At 40.9% G+C, this 20,156-nt stretch overlaps 2 protein-coding genes across 5 annotated transcripts in view; one reads left to right on the plus strand and one right to left on the minus strand.

Moving 5' to 3' along the window:
• Positions 1–4,254: 4,254 nt before the first annotated feature.
• The window catches only part of FLI1 (Fli-1 proto-oncogene, ETS transcription factor), a 230,355-nt gene continuing 214,453 nt past the window's right edge, over positions 4,255–20,156 (minus strand). The window contains exon 10 of the mRNA XM_030221799.1: positions 4,255–4,328. Within this exon, the coding sequence (XP_030077659.1) occupies positions 4,270–4,328 (59 nt within the window). The 3' untranslated portion in view covers positions 4,255–4,269. The remainder of the gene's footprint in view (positions 4,329–20,156) is intronic.
• KCNJ1 (potassium inwardly rectifying channel subfamily J member 1) overlaps positions 10,625–20,156 on the plus strand; it is a 33,957-nt gene continuing 24,425 nt past the window's right edge. The window contains exons 1-2 of one of the 4 annotated variants that reach the window (XR_003944042.1): positions 17,891–17,953; positions 19,437–19,655. The gene's annotated coding sequence lies outside the window, so the exon portion shown is untranslated. Of the gene's footprint in view, positions 11,010–17,890; positions 17,954–19,436; positions 19,656–20,156 lie in introns of those variants that run through there. The other 3 variants (XM_030221803.1, XM_030221804.1, XM_030221806.1) reach the window with 3 other exon arrangements.

Genomic DNA, 20,156 nt, shown 5'->3' on the forward strand with positions numbered 1-20,156 from the left:
CTCTGACAGGAACAGCTAGACTTCACCTGCACTTGACCGCCGTTCCTCAGGAGTTAAGCCCCTGAGTGCAGGCGGCCGGCAGGACTTACCGGACAGGGCAGGAATTGGATACCAACTAGGCTGAACAGGGACTGAGAGTCAGAGGGGAAAGGAATATACAGGGGCAGCAAGTCAGGAAACTGGGCTCGGACTCACAGACAGACAATACTACACAAGACAGGAAATGGACAAGCTAGAGGACAAAAACTGAAAGCTGCAAAGCAGCCACTGAAAAACACAGACAAGAGTCAGGACTGAAAGCTGCAGAGCAGCCACTAAGAGAGAGACACAGACAAACAGAAACAAAACCAGGAATACAGGCCAGAAACAAGACTAGGGAAATAAGCAGTAACCTAAGCTAAACTACACACAGACTAACCAGAACCAAACAAGAAACTCAAACAAGAAACCAGACTAGGCAGAAGTGCAACAAAGCACCAACAAACCAGGGACCTTAGACGATGCAAAGGAAAACACAGAAGTTTCCAGGTGATTAATAAAGCCCATCAGCTGCTGAAGTTCACTGCAGGAATCACAAGGCAGCTATGGGTGCTGTTCAGGCACAAACAAGAGAAGCAAGTCTGACAGCCCGGAACATCCGGACTGGACTGGGCTGAAGTATGGAACGGGTGACAGTTCATAGCAGCCACCAGTTCTGGCCACCAGGGGGCGAGGTGAGCAAAGACAAGGAAACGGTCACGAACGTGACAAAGTGTAACAGGTAGGGGGGGATGGGCCTGGGTCCGCCTACCTGAAGTGCACTGCACCCACTAAAACTGCTCTAGGGACCTGCATACTGCTGTGATGTAGCTGGGTATGACATTTGAGGCTGGAAAAAAATGTTTTGTTTTGTTTTTTTATGGTGGGAGGGGGGTTGGTGACCACTGGGAGAGTACGGGGAGGTCATCCCAGATTTCCTCCGGTGGTCATCTGGTCAGTTCAGACACCTTTTTGAGGCTTTGTCCTGAAAATAAATGGACCAAGTAAAGTCGGCCAAATGCTCGTCAGGGCCACCCTTCTTTTTTCCATTATCAGCCGAGGACGGCCATCTCTTAACCACGCCCCCGACCCGCCTTCGGTACACTGCTGACATGCCCCCTTGAACTTTGGCCGTCCCCGTGACAGAAAGCAGTTGAGGCTGGCCAAAATCGGCTTTTGATTATACCGATTTGGCTGTCCTTAGGAGAAGGGCGCCCATCTCCCGATTTGTGTCGGAAGATGGGCTCCCTTCTCCTTCGAAAATAAGCAGGATAGCTATAGTTTGGGTTCCTCTTTCCCACATGCATCACTTTGCACTTGCTCTCATTAAATGTCATCTGCCATTTGGATGTCCAGTCTCCCCGTCTTGTAATGTCCTCTTGTGACTTTTTAAAATCCTCTTGCGATTTAACAACTTTGAATAACTTTGTGTCATCAGCAAATTTATTTACCTCACTAGTTATTCCCATATCTAGGTCATTTATAAATATATTAACAAGCAGCAGCCCCAGTTCAGACCTCTGCAGAACCCCACTATCAACAATTCTCTATAGAGAATACTGACCATTTAATCCTACTCTCTGTTCTCTATCTTTTAACCAGTTTTTAATCTATGATAGAACACTACTTCCTATCCCATGATTTTCTAATTTCCTCTGGAGTCTTTCATGAGGTACTTTTGAAAATCTAGATACACAATATTGACCTGCTTACCTTTTCCACATGTTTGTTCACCCCTTCAAAGAAATGCAGTAGATTGGTGAGGCAAGATCTGCCTTCACTAAATCCATGTTGGCTTTGCCTCATTAATCCATTATTATGTTTATTCTCTGTAATTTTGTTCTTTATAATAGTCTCTACCATTTTGCCTGGCACTGACATCAGGCTCACCGGTCTGTAATTTCCCTCTAGAACCCTTTATAAAAATCAGTAAATCAGCTTTACATTGGCCTTCCTCCAATCTTCTGGTACCATGGTTGGTTTTAAAGATAAATTACATATTACTAACAATAGTTCTGCAAGTTCATTTTTCAAATCTATCTATAATCTGGGATGTATACCATCTGGCAGGTGATTTGCTACTCTTCAATTTGTCAAACTGCCCCATTACATCTTCCAGGTTTGCAGAGATTTAATTCAGTTTCTCTGGGAGTATGTTGTATATCAGAAGGACACAACAGTTCTTTTAAACTGTGGTGCCTCTATGTTTGAGCTCATAGCTCTAAACATTAAGCTATTCCACATGTATGTCTATGTGGTCATTTTATAACATGAATATCCATAGCTCCTGAAGCTGTGACAGGGATTAAGTTAAATTAATTCAAATTCCGGTTTTCAGACATCCAAAATCAAAATAGAGCTTCTAAAATAAGTGCCAAAATCTCCTGCACAGAACATGCAATTCCTACACATACACACACTCTGAACACATGGAAGGCCTGATTCTATAAACGGCATGGAACATTCAACACCGATAAAACTATGGAACTCTAGGTAGTGTAAAAAGACAAACAGGAACAGAAAACTAGATGATTTAGAAAACAGTATATGAGATGTAGGTAAAAAGCAAAAGCTATATAAAAAAAAAACACTCACCAAAAAACACCAAAGTGAGGTGCAAACAAAACACAAGCCAATCCTCGATGACGAAACAAATGGCATGGCAATAAGACTAAGTTTAAAAGAACTAAAACCAAGCCTCTGTATGACTGTAATTCTATTGTTTTATATTTGTATATACCACTTCTTTCAGTAGTGTTATGTTTATATTTATCTGATAACTTCATATGTAATTTGTTTTTGTTATCTCTTTATCACAGAGTATTTCAATTTTCAGAAAGTTGATCAGTTATTTTTATCTACATATTCTCTTTCTTGATTGGAAGTGAATAGGTATGTTCCTCTATGCATGTATATTTATACCTCATTTTTAAGGTTTTTTGATACATATATATGTTTTTTATTTCAGTGTGTTATACATGAAATCCAAATGTTCGTTTATTGATTTGTATTTATGTTTATTTATAGACCCCTGACGCAGGCCTATACGGCTGAAACACGATTCGTGTCGGGTTGTTGTTTTAACTGTTTTCCAATAAAGAACTTGTTTAAGAAGACACCACTTGAGAGAGGATTTTTTTGTATCCACTGTTTCCTTTGCTTCTTTTTTTTTTTATATTTGTATATACCACTTCTTTCAGTAGTAAATCATTGTTACTCTGTTTTTAGTGCCATAGAGTCTTCATTACCTCGTGCGTTTCTTTTTGCATGGTTCTTTATGGTTCCCAGTTCTCACTTCTGCACTGCCATTTTTTTTTGCAGGTTGTTCAAGTTTACTCTTTAACTAAGCAACATACTTGTTCATTTTTATACACCTTTCTTCTTCTTTTTTTTTAGTGTTTTTGCCTTTGAGTGCAGGTCTGTATGTTTTTTCAGCTCTCATATACACACTGCTTCCACTGGCTTCCTTAATTCAGACAAAGTGCACTTTCCTTTCAAAGATTTTTATGTGTATGCCATTCATTATTGTTCAAAACAAAAACCAACAAAGAGTGGAGAAACAGAATTCGCTACGTGGATAAAAATAGAACAGCAAAAAAGTAGCGAGATCAACACGACACTTCCAAGACACCGTGGGTATGAGTAATAAAATGTTTAATTAGATGAAAATTAAAAAAAAGACTCGACATGGAGTCGTGTTTCGGCGAAAAACGCCTGCTTCAGGAGTCTGTTTGTTATGTAAACCAATGAATGGAACACCATAAATGAGGTAGTCAAATCAAGCCTTTAAAAAGGCTAATGACAGATGAATACGCTTAAAAAACAATCATTCAAAACTGGAGCTGAAAACAGCCACAGTGTCGCTAAATTAGCAGCGTATTTACATATTTTTTATCAGTACATATTTATCTATTTATATTTCTCTATTGTTAATGCTTATTTGTACATTCATTTATTTTACTTTTATGTTCTTGCAATGGTCTTATTTACTTATTTATTTATTCATTTATTGTTTATTATTACCAAGATGTTTTTATGTTTGTGTTATTTTACAGAAATTGTGGCACATTGTGGTGCCGAAATGCAGACTGCATAGAGTCTTTGTCATTTTACTGTATTTTTTAATAAGTATCCTTTGTTGGAATCACTGGTCCAGCCCCTTCTTTTTGGTTGTGTTTTAATATAAAAGTTACTTGTTACAATCATAAAGCCAGAAACAATAAATTGATAAATAATCCTCTCCCTCCATTCTCAAATCTTGAATTGCGCATGAAACACAAGAAGCGCCATGTACAAAACCCAATGGATTCCTGTGAAGAGAAATGTTGGATTACTGACGTTTTATATTCCTTGATCCTTTAAGAACGTAATAAAAAGGAGATTATTCAGCATTTAATAAATGCCTGTAATTCATTCCAAGCCACCTGCCTGTGTTTCTTTGAAACCGCAGGGTAACTTACTTTAACCATTAATAACAGTCTGTCCACAGTTAGCAATGCAGAGCTATGAAAAGTGTGACCTTGCCAGTTCTAAAAATTGCTACCCTTCCTCTGCTTTGCCTAGTGCTCCTCAGTGTAGTCGGGGGTGGGGGGGGGGGGGTGGGGGGGGGGCAGAAGTTCTGTAATGACTATGCATGGCCTATATTTGCATGGGATGTATTTCCCGATCATTTGCTGCTTACCCTCCTGCTCTGCACCCTATTGTGGCACAACCAAGACCTTAGCCCTGTCCCTGGAATGCATGTAGGTGTCGTTGCATTGTTGCTATTGTGCATAAATGAGTACTTGCCACTGACTGTTGCATTTGTGTTGCTGCTTAAATGTGCTCTAGTTCCAGATATTATGCAGCTTACCTCTCATGTTTTATTTTTTAACGCATGGGTAGCGGGCATGTATCTAAAATTTACCATGGGATGCCTCTGCATGCCCCATGGTAAGCCTTTTTTTTTTTTTTTTTTTTGCTGTGGTAAGCATGTGTTACTGCTCACTGTAGCTTACTAAAAGGACCCCTTAATGTGCTCTTCAAAATGTGGAAGTAAAGATATATATATATTTTTTAAATGGGCCTGAAATATTTCCTTGTTTCAATAGATGCTGTAAGTTTTCAGCAGGCAAACACAGCGAAGGTGACACAAAGTATGATGTAGAAAAAACGTCCAATAGACTCAAAGAGTTCACAGTAGGAGTTTTACTCAAAAATATGTAATGGACTCGACACAAATTGTGTTTCGGCCGTGAGGGCTTGGCCTCAGGAGTCCCCTGTATTGTGAACTTCTCTGCATTCTACAGCATCTGAAAAAAAAAAATCTAATATCTGGTGTAGCGAACACCGGAGAACACTTCTAAATTGGACTAGAATGCAACAAACACAGGAGCGTGCACTTCTAAATGAAAGTTTTCTTCACATCTGCCAACAAATAGGACTTTTCATGCCTTAAAGTAGATTTAATTTTTCAGTGGTTCTATGGTTATGTCTATGGATAGAGTACTGAGCAGGTCCTTCTTGCCTTTGAACTAAACCTTCCTCCACATTTCCTAGAGCTTTCACAGGCTGCCATGCTGAAAGCCAGTTTCCAATTGTCCTATTAGTCAGCAATCACTGGGGATAATTTGAGCATGGGAGACTCCCCCAGAAGTGATTGTGACCCAGTTGGTGGGAGCAGGGTGCTAGTGTAGACTGAGCAGAAGCGGCAAGTACAGATGGACTTGAGCTGTGGTGGGGATAGACCCTTTAAGTGGCCATAGGGTAACCCCAGGCATGTAGCTAGGCATTTCATGACAATGTTAAATAGCACCAGTCCCAGTATAGATTCCTGGGACACTCCACTATTCACTCTCCTCACTGAGAGAATTGGCCATTTAACCCTACCTTCTGTTTTCTATCCATCAACCAATTCTTAATCCACAATAGAATATTGCCTCCTATCTCATGGGTTTTTAATCTTCTCAGGAGTCTCTAATGACATGCATAAGAGACATGCTATTTAAATGCAATGGGGTGTGCACATGTGTAGAGCATGGACAATGGGTGGGGCTCTCACATGTAAGTTATGTGTGTCCTTGCTATATTTATGTGACTGTAGTTATGTCAGCTATATGGCTAGTATAACTGGGTGTGTAAATGTAAGGTGCCCTGACACAGGATTACACTGGCATTCTATATCTTGGAGTTCACTTTGACTGTGCATTATTAACTTTCTCTTCACACATTTTAGCAACTGTCAAAAGTTGTTTTTACTCTCTGTGTCTAGTACACTCACTCCATCCATTTCTCACTACTGAGAGCTGTTCTACCCTACTTTATGCTTTGGTTGTCTCAAAACTAGATTACTGTAATGTTGTATATGCTGGCCTCCCTGATATCTCCCTTCGCAAATTGCAGACAGTTCAGAATACTGCTATCCACATTCTCTCACATGCCTGTCACTATGATCATATAGCACCATTTTTGAAAGAACACCATTGGCTCCCCATAAAATACCGGATTTCTTTTAAGATTTTGATCCTCACTTTCAAGGTTTTATGTTTGGGATCACCACCATAACTGGCTAACCTGTATACTCCTTATTGTTCTGTACGTGAGCTTCGCTCCGCATCTGATTTTCACCTATATTTACCATCTGTTTATTGTGTCCATCTTAGCTCCACTCATGCCTCCACATTCTTTCGTTTGGCCCCTTTTCTCTGGAATTCATTACCATCTTCTTTGAAGTCTGAACTTTTGTTCCTCCATTTTTGCTGTCTCCTTAAGGCCCATCTGTTCTCCCAGGTATTTCTCTAGCCCTACTGTTGATTCTTAGGTCATGGGTACCAGCAGGTAGTTGGTTGTCTCTGTTTTCCTATCTGTCCCTTTGTTTTCCTTCTTTCTGGCCTGTTTTGATGATCTCTCCTGTTCTTTTGATATTGGCCTTCTTTTACTACCTTCCTTTTCTTGTTTTTTATAATTCAATCTTTATTAAATTTTGCATATAACAGGACAATAAAAGAAACATTGCCATATCAAACTGTTAGTCTACAAAACTAGAACAAAAACAAGCAAAAAAAAGCACAGCAGCAGCAACATCCTCTCTTCAAAACATCAATAATTCCCTAACTGTATGTGAACAAAATTAGTAGCATAATAGGACCCTCCCAAAAGGAAAGGGAGAGAAGAGGGAGGAGGAGGATCTGTCTGCTAGAGGCATACAGGCGCCAACCCAACCACGGTAAACAGCAGCAAATCCAGTACATGTTAAGTCAATGAGAGTCCCCAAGTAGTAGGATCTGAGGCAAGAAATGTAAACAATGGTGCCCATCGCCTCTCCCACCGTTTCAGATGACCCTGCAGTATCGCTCGAAACCTCTCCCCCTCTATAATGTAATATAATTTTGTAATCCAGTCGAGTACCGTGCTATAACCAGTCTGGCTGCCAAAAGTAGGAATGAGACTACCTTCCGTTTTCTTGATGATTTGTAAACCGCTTTGGTTTGTTGTGAAAGGTTATATATCAAATCTCCAGTAAACATAAACATTATAGAATAGGATCTTACCATACATCCTCAAGGCACCCAGTTATAGACCCTGCTACTCATACCCATTGAACCTGACTTACCTACAGCCTTGAATAAACTGATTACCTGTCTAACATCAATTCAAGAATAGGCTAAACACAACAAACTTTGCCTGAACCCAAGTAAAACTGAGTTTCTCTGGGTCCCTAACACAAGTGGATACATACCTGACATCAAAATCCCTTTTAGGAAGTATGAACTCCCCCTCAAATCACAAGTCAGGAACCTTGGAATACAGTTAGATTCAACACTTACTCTGATTCCCCAAATCCAAGCAACCTTCAAGAGCTGCTTCTATTATTTGTGACAGGTACACTACCTCTCTTTTTACATCGAGAAGGTAAATCTTATACCAGTTGTGCATGCCATAATAACATCAAAACTGGATTACTGCAATGCACTATACAATGGTCTGACTACAAAGGGCCTGCACCAGCTCCAGTTGATTCAGAATGCTGCAGCAAGACTCATAGAAGGTTGCAGGTGGCGTGACCACTTCACACAATTTTTGCAAAAACTTCATTGGCTGCCAGTACAATACAGGGCTAAATTTAAAACTCTATGTCTGATCTTCAAAACCCTTAAAGGAAATGGCTCTGAGTGCCTAAAGAATAGGATGATCCTCTACACACCGCCAAGGACACTAGGGTCCTCTCAAGGACTATCACTAACCACACTCTCTCGAAAAGACATTACACAATGTAATACCCGCAAGCGAGCCTTCTCTGGAATAGCCCCCACACTCTGGAATGCACTGCCTGAAAGGCTCCGTTTAACATAAGACTATCTCTAATTCAGGAAGCAGGTGAAAGCTTGGCTCTTCATCCAAGCCTTTAATGGAAGAAGTAACCAACTTGTTAGTCTCACTCACACATGCAAGGAGTGGCACGTGCTGCACATACTGCAGCAGGGCATGTTTATCCACTCCTACCCTAGCTGAGATAATATTTAACCATAATAAAATATAATGTGACTCTAAAACTCAAATTTATAAAGATATGTGCTCAACAGGTGGAGAAAAACCCTCAAAAACCTGGGACTAGCAGTCGCAGGTTTTAGAGCGGAGTTACTGTTGTTATAAGTAACACACGCCCAAGTTCTATCATCGGGTGAAAAAAACTCCACTTCAACAAAGTATTGTCCTAAACGACTGTGTTTTTAAATAACAGCATAATATGAATTAAACACTCTCTTATCTTAATATCCCAACGGGGGCCACTGCCGTTTCACTCTTTCAACAGAGCTTCCTCAGGGGTAGAGTGTAGGGCGCAATACTAGCGCAGTGCTGTAATTCTGTAAAAGAAAAAACTTTTACTTAAACAGACGAGGACTTTAGGTTATATAAAAGCGCACAAACAGAAACATTTGGTACAGCTTACAGCTAAACGGAGCGCCAGCTTTAAAATATTTAACCATCTCTCTGACATCAAAGAGGGGCATAATTGAATGAAAACGCCTATCTCCATGGGCGTTTATCTCCAAGAACGGGTCCGTGAAGGGGCGGACCGAACCGTATTTTGGGAAAAAATAGACGCCCATGTTTTATTCAACAATGTGTGAGCTGGGCGTTTTTGTTTTTCAGCGATAATGGAAAATGAAAGCGCCCAGCTCAAAAACGAATAAATCCAAGGCATTTGTTCGTGGGAGGGGCCAGGATTCGTAGTGCACTGGTCCCCCTCACATGCCAGGACACCAACCGGGCACCCTAGGGGGCACTTTTACAAAAACAAAAAAAAAAGGTAAAAGAACTCCCAGGTGCATAGCACCCTTCCCTTGTGTGTTGAGCCCCCCAAATCCCCCTCAAAACCCACTGCCCACAAGTCTACACCATTACTATAGCCCTAAGGGGTGAAGGGGGGCACCTACATGTGGGTACAGTGGGTTTGGGGGGGTTGGACGACTAATAAGCATTAAGCAGCACAATTGTAACAGGTAGGGGGGATGGGCCTGGGTCCACCTGCCTGAAGTCCACTGCACCCCCTAACAACTCCTCCAGTGACCTGCATACTGCTGTCAGGGAGCTGGGTATGACATTTGAGGGTGAAAATAAAAAGTTGAGAAACTTCATTTTTTGTGCTGGGAGGGGGTTAGTGACCACTGGGGGAGTCAGGGGAGGTTATCCCCGATTCCCTCCAGTGGTCATCTGGTCATTTAGGGCACTTTTTGGGGCCTTATTCGTGAAAAAACAGGGTCCAGGAAAAGTGTCCTAAATTCTAGCTAAAAACGCATACTGTTTTCCCATTATCGGTGAAATGCGCCCATCTCTGTTCGGCAGATAACCACGCCCCAGTTCCGCCTTCGCCACACCTCTGACACGCCCCCATCAACTTTGTCCGCATTCGCGACGGATTGCAGTTGAAAACGTCCAAAAATCGGCTTTCGATTATACCGCTTTATTCGTTTTTGTGAGATAAACGTCCATCTCCCGATTTAGGTCGGAACTTGGGCGTTTTTCTCATTCGATTATAAGCAGGATAGTCACCTTACTTTCTAACTCTTCTTATTCTCTTACCTATCTACATGTTCCATCTTTGCTTATACCTTTCACTTCACTATCAATTAAAATGTTCTATTACGCATTGTGTTGACATTGTAAATAGTATACTATGCCATACTATGTATTGTTATTTGAACATGTTTACTGCTTGTAATTGCCTATTGCTCATGTTTGATCTATTATTACTGTACACCGCCTTGAGTGAATTCCTTCAAAAAGGTGGTAAATAAATCCTAATAAATAAATACAAATAAATAAATTAAATTAATAAAAATTGCCCCTTTTTTTGTGAGCTGGGTGCTGCCTCTGCATTAGCACTTGTTCTCGTGCAAGAAGAGCATCCCTGGATTCCCTGATAATTTCCTAAGGGTCTCTCTGTGGCCCACTGAATCAAGGGGTAAATGTGGCTCACCTACACCACACCCTTTCTTAATTGGTTTTGGCAGCTTTTAGCACAAATTCACTTGCTGGAGCCGCTCCCCCTTCTAATGAGTCAGGTCACTGAAGTAAAGAGCAAATCTTAGCATGCCACTGCATAGCAAGGAGCCCAGCAACCAGTTCCAGCTCACCCAGTAACTCATAAAAAAAAAAAAGAAGTTCCAGGGGTCCAAGAGCTCTCTCATTTTACTCAGTAACTGTTGGAGTGAAATTAAAGGTCTCCTGCTTCTAAGTTTTTCCTGAAGCTATTTTCTGGAGGGAACATAGTACAGTTCTGCAGAGGTAAGGGAGAGCTTGTTTTTTTGTTGTGTATTTTGTAAAGGGATAGAAAAAACAGCAAGAGGAAAAGCTGAAACTTTCAGGGCAGCAGCGCAGAGGGTCGCTCGCTATGGTTGCTTACAAATTCCAGCTGTTGCCCCCTCTGTCTTAAGATTCAGCAGTTATCGGATGGAGAACATTCAGAGGATTCGGAATTAATTATTCACTTTTGCTAATTCAAAGTCAAGGTGAGTTACAACTTCAGAGGCAGCTGGAAAGTCCTTACCCTAGAGGGCTTATAATCCATGTCTGTAGCTGAGGTAACGGAGGGTACAATGACTTCTTCAAGGTCACAAGAAGTGTCAGTAGGAGAAGCAGGATTTGGTCTCTGGCTTACCTGGTTCTCATCCCACTACTAGACTACTCCTTCTCAATATGCAGTAATATGCTGTATAAATGTAGGACTAAATCTGTCATGGCTGCCTTCCATTTTTCTTATATTGGTAAAATATATAGCTGTGATTACTTTTACTGCCAAAGGAGTAGGACAGTTTTATTTAGAGCTTTGTCCTAATCGTCCTTTTTCATATGTTCAGTCTGGAGTATAGCTGTGTATGGGAACATAATCTGGTTCCCATCAACAGTCAATTCTTTTCCATCCCCATCCCCATCCCCATCATATTTCTTCTATCCGTTCAACATCCCCATAGTTTTTTTCCCCATCTTCATCCCAAACTTGCATTTAAAAGTTCTTGTAAATTCAAACAAAACATAAAGGACTAAAATCTATAAATGCCACCTAAAATAATCAATGACTTTGGTCCCTGAACTAGGAAGGACATTTATCTGCTCAACAGTCCACATCTGTATTCTCAGCAGCTATTTTTCCATAAAGTCTAATTCATTGTTCTTTCCTTCCCTCTTCTTAGACATATTGACTGTGTACCGAGTGCTGAATGCACATTTAGGAAGAATAAACATAGACTGAGGAAACAGCTATAAATTATTGAAATAGCATAAACATTATTGATTTTATCTGGCCCCATGTGGAACATAATGCTAACTAGTCAGAATCAATATTAGTTAACTTGAGCTGTAATGAAAGGATATAACTTATGATTAGTGACACTGATAACTTTGTAAGACAGGGATATTATGAAAAGACATCAGTATATATCATTATGTTTCTGTATATGCAAGTTTCTAAACCAGAGTTCTGGCAAAGTCTTTTACGTGTGCAATGATTTTATATCCATAGTGACTTCAATATAGGGCGTGGGTGTTAAAGCAACATCTGCCTTTACATAGCAAGTTACTTTCTATCAGCATTAGAATAAGAGCCCATAATTCCCTGTAGCTCAGACGAGACTAAAAATCCTACCTAAACCTAAATCTTTTTAGTCCAATTGTTGCATTACAAATGTATTTATTGAAAATCCTTATTAGATTCTGTAACTTTCAAAAGAAACTCAAGGCTACATTTTTAATTGGTTTGCAGTAAACCAGTTACCGCCAATGCAGCACTTGGAGACAGTTCTCACACTAGCACAGTAGTGAAATGACAGCAAAGAGTATGTTGGGATTGTGTGTGTAGTTATTTACTGCTTTTAATAACAACTTCAAGACACACTTGTTTGTTAAAAAGAGCTGGGAGCATGTCACCCAAGTGAACCTTGCCCAAAAGCGAACCCCGGGTCCAGTAAGCTGTCAATAAATCTGAAATGTTTAGTTTAGAACATACTGTTTCCATGCCACCCAGCTAACAGCAAGTGACAACTAGCACATGAAAATGCTTTCGAAAGTCTCACTGAGCCCTGCAGTTCCACATTATGCTTTTCTAAAGCCATTGATGTAAAGGCAAAAAGGCAATTCTATAACCCAAGCACCAACATTTGTATACATGTTACACTCATATATATTTAGAATTACCAGAAGTTAGATACGATTGTGCATGCATACCTAGGAAAATGCTAGCAGAACACATAGGCACTATGAGCTGGATTCTATATAAGGCACAGCGAGTAGCACGCGATAAATTGTGCGCCTGGCCAATTTACATGTGCTGTTCAATTGAGTAATGGGCCAATCAGTGATGATAATTGGCCAATAACAACCAATTATCATCACTAATTGGCAATAATTGGAATTTATGCACGTTTCTTTATAGGCATATTCTAAAAAGAGGTGCATGTAAATTCCAATGTGCGTACCTGAAAACTGGGTGCGGCCATGGGAGGACTGTGGGCGTCTTGGGGGAGTTACTCAACTTTGCAAACATTGTTATAAAATTTGGGGGAATGCACCTACATTTAGGCGCAGGTATTTACACAAGGTTTTCAGCAAAGTCTTTTGTTAGACTCAACACTACCGTGTTTCCCCGAAAATAAGACACTGTCTTATATTAATTTTTGCCCCCAAAAATGCGCTAGGTCTTATTTTCAGGGGCTGTCTTATTTTTCGGGGAAACATCGGGGTTGGCCCGCCCGCCCTCCCTCCGTCGCTCCTGGAACTAACCTTAAACATCTCCTTTCACCTTTGCAGCAAGCAGCAGCAGGGCAGGCCACTCCTTCCTTCCGTGTCCTGCCCTCACCTGACGTAATGTCCGCGAGGGCGGGACACGGAAGGAAGGAGAGGTCTGCCCTGCTGCTGCTTGCTGCGAAGGTGAAAGGAGGCGTTTAAGGTTAGTTCCGGGAGCGACGGAGGGTGGGTGGAGGGGGGCCCAGCGACCTCGGGTGGGGGGGCGGCCTTGCTCGGCTCTCGGCAGCCCTGCTTTCAAGCAAAAATTTGCTAGGTCTTACTTTCGGGGGAGGCCTTATATCTACCAATTCAGGAAAACCTCTACTAGGTCTTATTTTTGGGGGATGTCTTACTTTCGGGGAAACAGGGTACATCACATTAGGGAATGCAATATTTATCATACACGTTTGGGTCTTGCCGCGTTGCCTACCCTGCTCTTTACAGTCTCGCCATGCATGCTCGTTTTAGTGAAACTGAGCATGTGCGCATGCTCAGTTTCATTAAAATGAGCATGCACAGTGCGACTGAGAATAGAGCAGGGCAGGCAATGCGAGACAAGAGCAGGACAAACGCTTCAGCTGGCGGGGGTGGGGACCTCCATCAGCCAAAGTACCATCATGCGGCCCCGAAGTTGGTGGTGGAGGCGGGCCAAAATGTGACCCCCCCCTTTGGGCTCTGGCCCCCCTTCCTGTTGAGGTCTGGCTACTTCCATGTATACACTAATATTCAGTGGAGTTAACCAGCTGCCTTGTGCTGAATATTAGTGCTTAGCCAGCTAAGCGCTATTTAACCGGCTAGGAGATTTAAAGATCTCAATATGTATATTTTGGAAGAAAGGTGGAAGAACAGAGATATGATAGAGACATATTAAAAACCTATGCAACATAAATGCACAGGAGGCAAATCCCTTTCAATTGGAAGGAAGCTCTGGCATGAGGGGGCATATGATGAAGATGAAAGGGGATAGACTCAGAAGTAACCTGAAGAAATACTTCTTCATGGAAAAGGTGGTGAATTCGTGGAACGGCCTCCCAGCAGAAGTGAATGATCCTCTTATAGTCTTTCCATACCAGGATCAGTGTCCAGTGGTTGACAGGGCAAGGAAAGCCTTCAAAACCATTAACTTCATTAAAATAAGCTAAATAATATTGTGGACTATTGTAATATTATTTATCTTGTTTACCCACCACCCTTCTAAAAAACCTACAGTCTGTTCAAAATATATATGCTTGATTACTCTCCAGCACTTGTTGATATGACAATATCGCCTCTCTCCTGAAGCTTCACCAATGGCTCCTGATTACTCTAGAATTCAACAAAATTCTAACACTCACCCATAAAGTCCTTTATTCAGGATTTCCCCGCCATCTTTCTTCCCTTATTATTCCTTATACACCTCCGCACACCCTTCATTCATCGTCTGAACATCAGTTAATCATTCCTTTGGGTCATTGTTCTAGACTTGAATCCATTCATCATTCTGCACTCTTCTATTTTTCCCCTTCACTTTGGAACTCCCTCCCTCCTGATATTAGGGCTGAACTCTCCCATACTCAGTGTTGAAAGGCAATATATCATGTATCCAATAAGAAAAACTATACCATGGACCCTGTTTTCAAAGGTGTTCATTAATCATATAGATGCCCATAATATTTCTATGGGTGTCCAAACAGTTAGTGCATGCTAATATTTAGCACATGCGAACAACGCTAGCACGCCTTTGTAAACAGGGCCCCATATTACTGGTGCAGCCAGTTTACTATATAGGGGACAATACTAAAATAAGGAAGTTTATTTTGATTTAGCTCACACATTTTTCAGTAATAGCTCAAAGTGAGTTACATTTATGTCAAGTAATTTCCCTGTTCCTGGAGGACTCCAATTTAAGTGGCCTTCTTACTAAGATGTTCTACGAAATGGCCTAACGCATCCTGATGTGAGACTTGGCCATGTGCAAACCCATTTCTAGTACATCAGGGCTTAGTGCATCTTAGTAAAAGGGCCCCTAAGTTTGCACCTGAGACAATGGAGGGTTAAGTGAATTGCCCAAGATCAGAAAGAGCAGAAGGCATTTGAACTGGGCTTTTTGAATTGTTGGACTGGTGCTCTAAACACTAGACTACTCCTCCACCCTTACACATAAGAAAACCACATAGTTGATTTTGATCTTTCCTGCAAGGAGGGAATTTAAATGCATTTCAAAATATTCCATTCTCTCTCTCTATGAGATGGAGCTGTCATAACTTAACAGATCTTTCCAGAGTAGCTAGAAACCGTGGGTTACCGCAGGCTGCACAGGTCAGCAGTGAATGGCTTCTGCAGGGTAGATACAGGACACGCATCATTTCCCCTCCTCAATTAATTTTCTCAAGGTTTCCAGCTTCATCCAGATCTGTCTTTTGCCCTTGAATTGGGGAAAGGCAAATCTGGCCAGAAGGGAACAGTGTCACATTTTTCTCTGGTGCCTGCCTGCTTTCATTCTTCATAATGTGCCTAATGTGAGAAAGACTGCTTTGGCGATGTGGGGAAGATGTTAATCTGATATTCAAAACTGGGCAGAAAGGCAGTATAATCCTATTCAACAATTCCATTGTAGCTATTTTCATGCATGATGTGAATATCAATTTAAAGAGTATGATAGAAGCTTTTTGCAATTCTCATAAGTTTTCCTGTTCTTAAATTCACCGATACTACCTAGGGAGATGGACTTTCTGTCACTTTCAGAAGTTCTGCTATAGATGGCATGAGGTTTAGGAGATGTCAGTTTCCTGAAGAAGCAGTTAATGAGCAGATTGAGTACTCAGAAAAGAGGAAAGGGAAAAAGTGATTTCATTGTTAGGATAATGTCAAGTATCATATTTATTTAATATACAACCAGGAAGTGTATGTTCCTTCATGGGGACATTTGGGTGGAGAACCCCAGGGGAGATCTGATGGGACTCAGGGCTGAGAAGCAGCAAATCAGAATTAAATCTTGCTTCTCCCATTGAGATCTTAGGCGAGTTATTTTATCTTTTGTGGTCTCAAGTGCTCATTAGACCAGGGGTATCCTGAAGGTGTCCTGTCCTGAAGGCCTGCTACCCAGTCAGATTTTCTGGATATCCCTAATGAATGTTCATGAGAGATATATGGATGTATTGCTTCCATTGTATGCAAATATATCTCATACATATCATGCAGGAGTATCCTGAAAACCTGACTGATCTGCAGTCCTCCAGCACTGTAATTTGACATTGGATCTGTGTGTAACATATTGCACAATCCAGAACACCATGTTTTCTTTGCACCTTGCTTAGTTATAGGTGGGCTATAAATGTGGAAAATAAACACATAAATGTAATGTACCAGATGTTGTATAAATTTACTTTGATTCCTGCTTGGTTTAATTTGGGATGGTCAAGGAAATGGTCTTTTTGGAAATATGTGTTTTTTTATAATCTATTTGGAAGTGCTCTTTTACTATGAATTAAAAAAGGACCTGTAATAAGGACATCCAAGATGCTATTGTAGGGAGTGGATGGTCCAGTGCTGTGTGTAGGTTCTGTATCAGTGGTGCCTTCCTTTCTGTTCATCCTGGGCAAAAGGAAGGGGAAATTCTGGGGAGTTCTATGATTAGTCCTAGAAGCTGCCCCCCCCCCCCCCAAAAAAAAAGTACAATCCATGAACTCTAGCAGCAGTTATCTGATATGCCACCTATGGGAGTCTAATGGTGCAGGGGGAGTGGAAAATTCCCCTGCCCAGGACAATGATGCTTTTTTGAGTCCTGTGGTCATATTTCCTGTTCTGTGATGTAGGAGATAATGGTGGGATATGGCACACAATGTGCAAAGAGGCCCCATAAGAGGAGCCACTGTGGTGACTGAGGGAAGCACAGATATTTCATCAAAAGCTTGATCCAATTCAGCTGTTCTGTGGGACGCTGAAACTCCTCAGCAGGAGGGAGCTGTTGTATCCTTACCTGAGGGATCTGGCATGGAAACAGATCATTATGGTGGTCTTTTAGAAAGGCACGTTAGCTTTTTTAGTGCACGCTAATGATTAGCACGCTCTAAACGCTAGAGATGCCCATAGGAATATATGGGAGTCTCTAGCATTTACTGCATGCTTATTTTTAGCATGCGCTAAAAATGCTAGTGCGCCTTTGTAAAAAGAACCCTATGTAACTACACTGCCTCCCAGTGGCTGCTTGTGGTAAACTTAAATCTTTGTTTAAGGTTTTTAGGGGAAATAATCCATAGCAACTGATACAACCATTATCAGAATTAAAAATAGCAAGGTATTTATGATTTCAAGGTCAGGGTTTACTAGCTATAACTTCTTTGCAATTAACATGGCCGTCAATAACATGGGATCAACTGTGCTCCTTATTGGGACCACATCTTTGGAATACTCTATCTCAATCTAATTCTCTAGTCACCCAATCAAAATAATTCTTTAGACTTCAGTGGTGAAAGAGGCAAAACAAATTTGGGATGTATTTCCACTGCAACTTTAATCACTCTTCTAATCTCTCTCTTCAATGATTAAGCAAAGTGAATCTGTGCATTCAAGCGTTTTTATAGCTCTGACCCTTGATTTACCACTGCCACAAGTAGGGCTTTGCAAATGTGCACTATCACATAGGCTGGGTGCCTGGCAGAGAGCACACCTGGGTCTAAAATGAAGGAGGCTGCAGGTAAGCTTGCCATTTACTATTAATTGGAGGCAGGGAGTGTATGGGAGGATGGCGGAAGGGTACATGATACAGTGAGGCTGAGAAACAATAATACAAAGGGACTCTCTGGACATCAATTCTGCCATTTATGTGCCATCCAGATAACCCAGAGAAAAGTCCCTCAGCTTCCATATGCTTCAATTTACCCACATGTAGCTGGACAAAATTTATACTATTTTCCCTAATGACAGTCCTGCAAGGTACAAATCATTGTTACTATCTATGCACCCCAGAAGTGGCTGTATGTCTTTTTTTAACTTGCTATAAAAAGGGATCTATTATTTTATTATTATAGATCTATAAATCTAGCACCCCTGGTTAAATGTTTTGGGAAAGACATTATAATGTAAAAGATCCTAAAGTTTTTCAGTGTTTGAGTTGAAAATATATGCATGATCATTTCTAGAGTGACTTTCCTGTCAGCAAATATCTGCCACAGCATACCAGCTCTCACGAAGTATGAGTGAAAATGCTATCCTTTCTTGTGTTCCCTATGGAATGCCAACTTTTATCACCTCTTTATCAACTATTCCCTGCATTTTCATGCTCTGACTTAGAGCTGTTTTTTTTTCATACAAATATATAGAAAATGGAAGTTTATTCTGTGGGAGGAATACTGTCACAAAAAAACCCAAAAAACAAACAAAAAACCCTTTGTCCTAATCCCCACATGAATAACATCTTGACATAAGGGCAACTGCAATAACAACTATTGACTTGATCTTAAAGTATGATTTTGACACATTTTCTCAAAAGCCTATTCTGAGGTGGCTAGGGCCCATTCTTAAGGGCTTAAACTTAAACTCTTTTGAGAGATGCATAATCAATCAAGATATCATAATGGAGTGATAGGGAGAGTAGATGGCATGGATGGGCAGACTGGATAGGTCATGTGGTCTTTATCTGTCTCTGTTTCTATTGTGGGTTCAGACGTCTAAAAGCTTCATGCCAACCTAGCCACCACATTTTGGACAACCTGTAGCCTATTACAATAATTAGGGTCTGAATCACCAGCAGAAGGGAGCATGTGTCTAAAAATGAATGGAATTTATAAATTAAGGGTAGTTTAAAAACCTTTAAATCCTTCATTGTTTTTTTTTTTTACAGATAGAGACACAGTCCCACAAACAGCACCTTATATGCCTCAGCTACTGCTCTATAATATTTGTCACCGACTGGTGGTGTTGGCCTGTTACTCTTCCCTTCCTGTTAATTTTACTCCCTTCGCCTTCCTCAATTTCTACTCTTTTTCTTCCTTTGAGATTCATACTATCTTTATATATATATATTTTTGTTACATTTGTACCCCGCGCTTTCCCACTCATGGCAGGCTCAATGCGGCACTTCCTCATCCTGTCGAATGGCTGTCATTTCTGTCCTCAAGAAGATCATCACCAATTTCCTCACTAATTTTCACTTCTTCTTCCCTTTCCCTTATTCTCAGGGATGAGACGACCCATCTGACTCCTTTGCAACAATGCTCTTTGTCTTAACCATATTCAGCTGTGCTCCACTGCCTACGCTCACAGCAAGACTGATATAAGGATTTCTGATGACCTGGGTGAACCCCCAGCTATGCCCCCACTCCACTAATGTTTGAAAATTAAATATTCAGCAATGGCATGAATAAAAAATTCTGCATTTATAATAATGCATGTATTTTATGAAAAGGACACTTTAATCGTGACTTACATTCTCATCACTCCTACCTACACAGTCTGGCTCAATGTGAGTTTATAGAAATATTGAACAAAATATAGTAGGAGAAGTGTGAACAAAAATGATAAACATTAAACCCAAGACCATAAACTGAATATTCAACATAGGACAAAATAAATAAATACAATATACAAATCTAAAGAACAATTTGTGGCACATTCTTCACAAGATATGTGCTAGAAGGATTGCATATCAGTATTTAGAATATTAAGGGGTCCTTTTACGAAGCTGCGGCAAAAGGGGGCCTGCACTTGCGTTGGTGTGTGTTTTTGATGCATACTGAGGCCCCTTTTTACTGCAGCAGGTAAAAGGCAGGTCTTTGTTTTTTTTTTTTTTTTTTTCAAGAAATGGCCGTGCAGCAAGTGAAGAACTTGCTGCGTGGCCATTTCGGGGGTGAGCACTTACCACCACCCATTAAGGGCTCCCGTGCTAACCCGGCGGTAAC

The sequence above is a fragment of the Microcaecilia unicolor genome, chromosome 12, assembly GCF_901765095.1.
Source record: "Microcaecilia unicolor chromosome 12, aMicUni1.1, whole genome shotgun sequence".
NCBI classification, from domain to species: domain Eukaryota; kingdom Metazoa; phylum Chordata; class Amphibia; order Gymnophiona; family Siphonopidae; genus Microcaecilia; species Microcaecilia unicolor.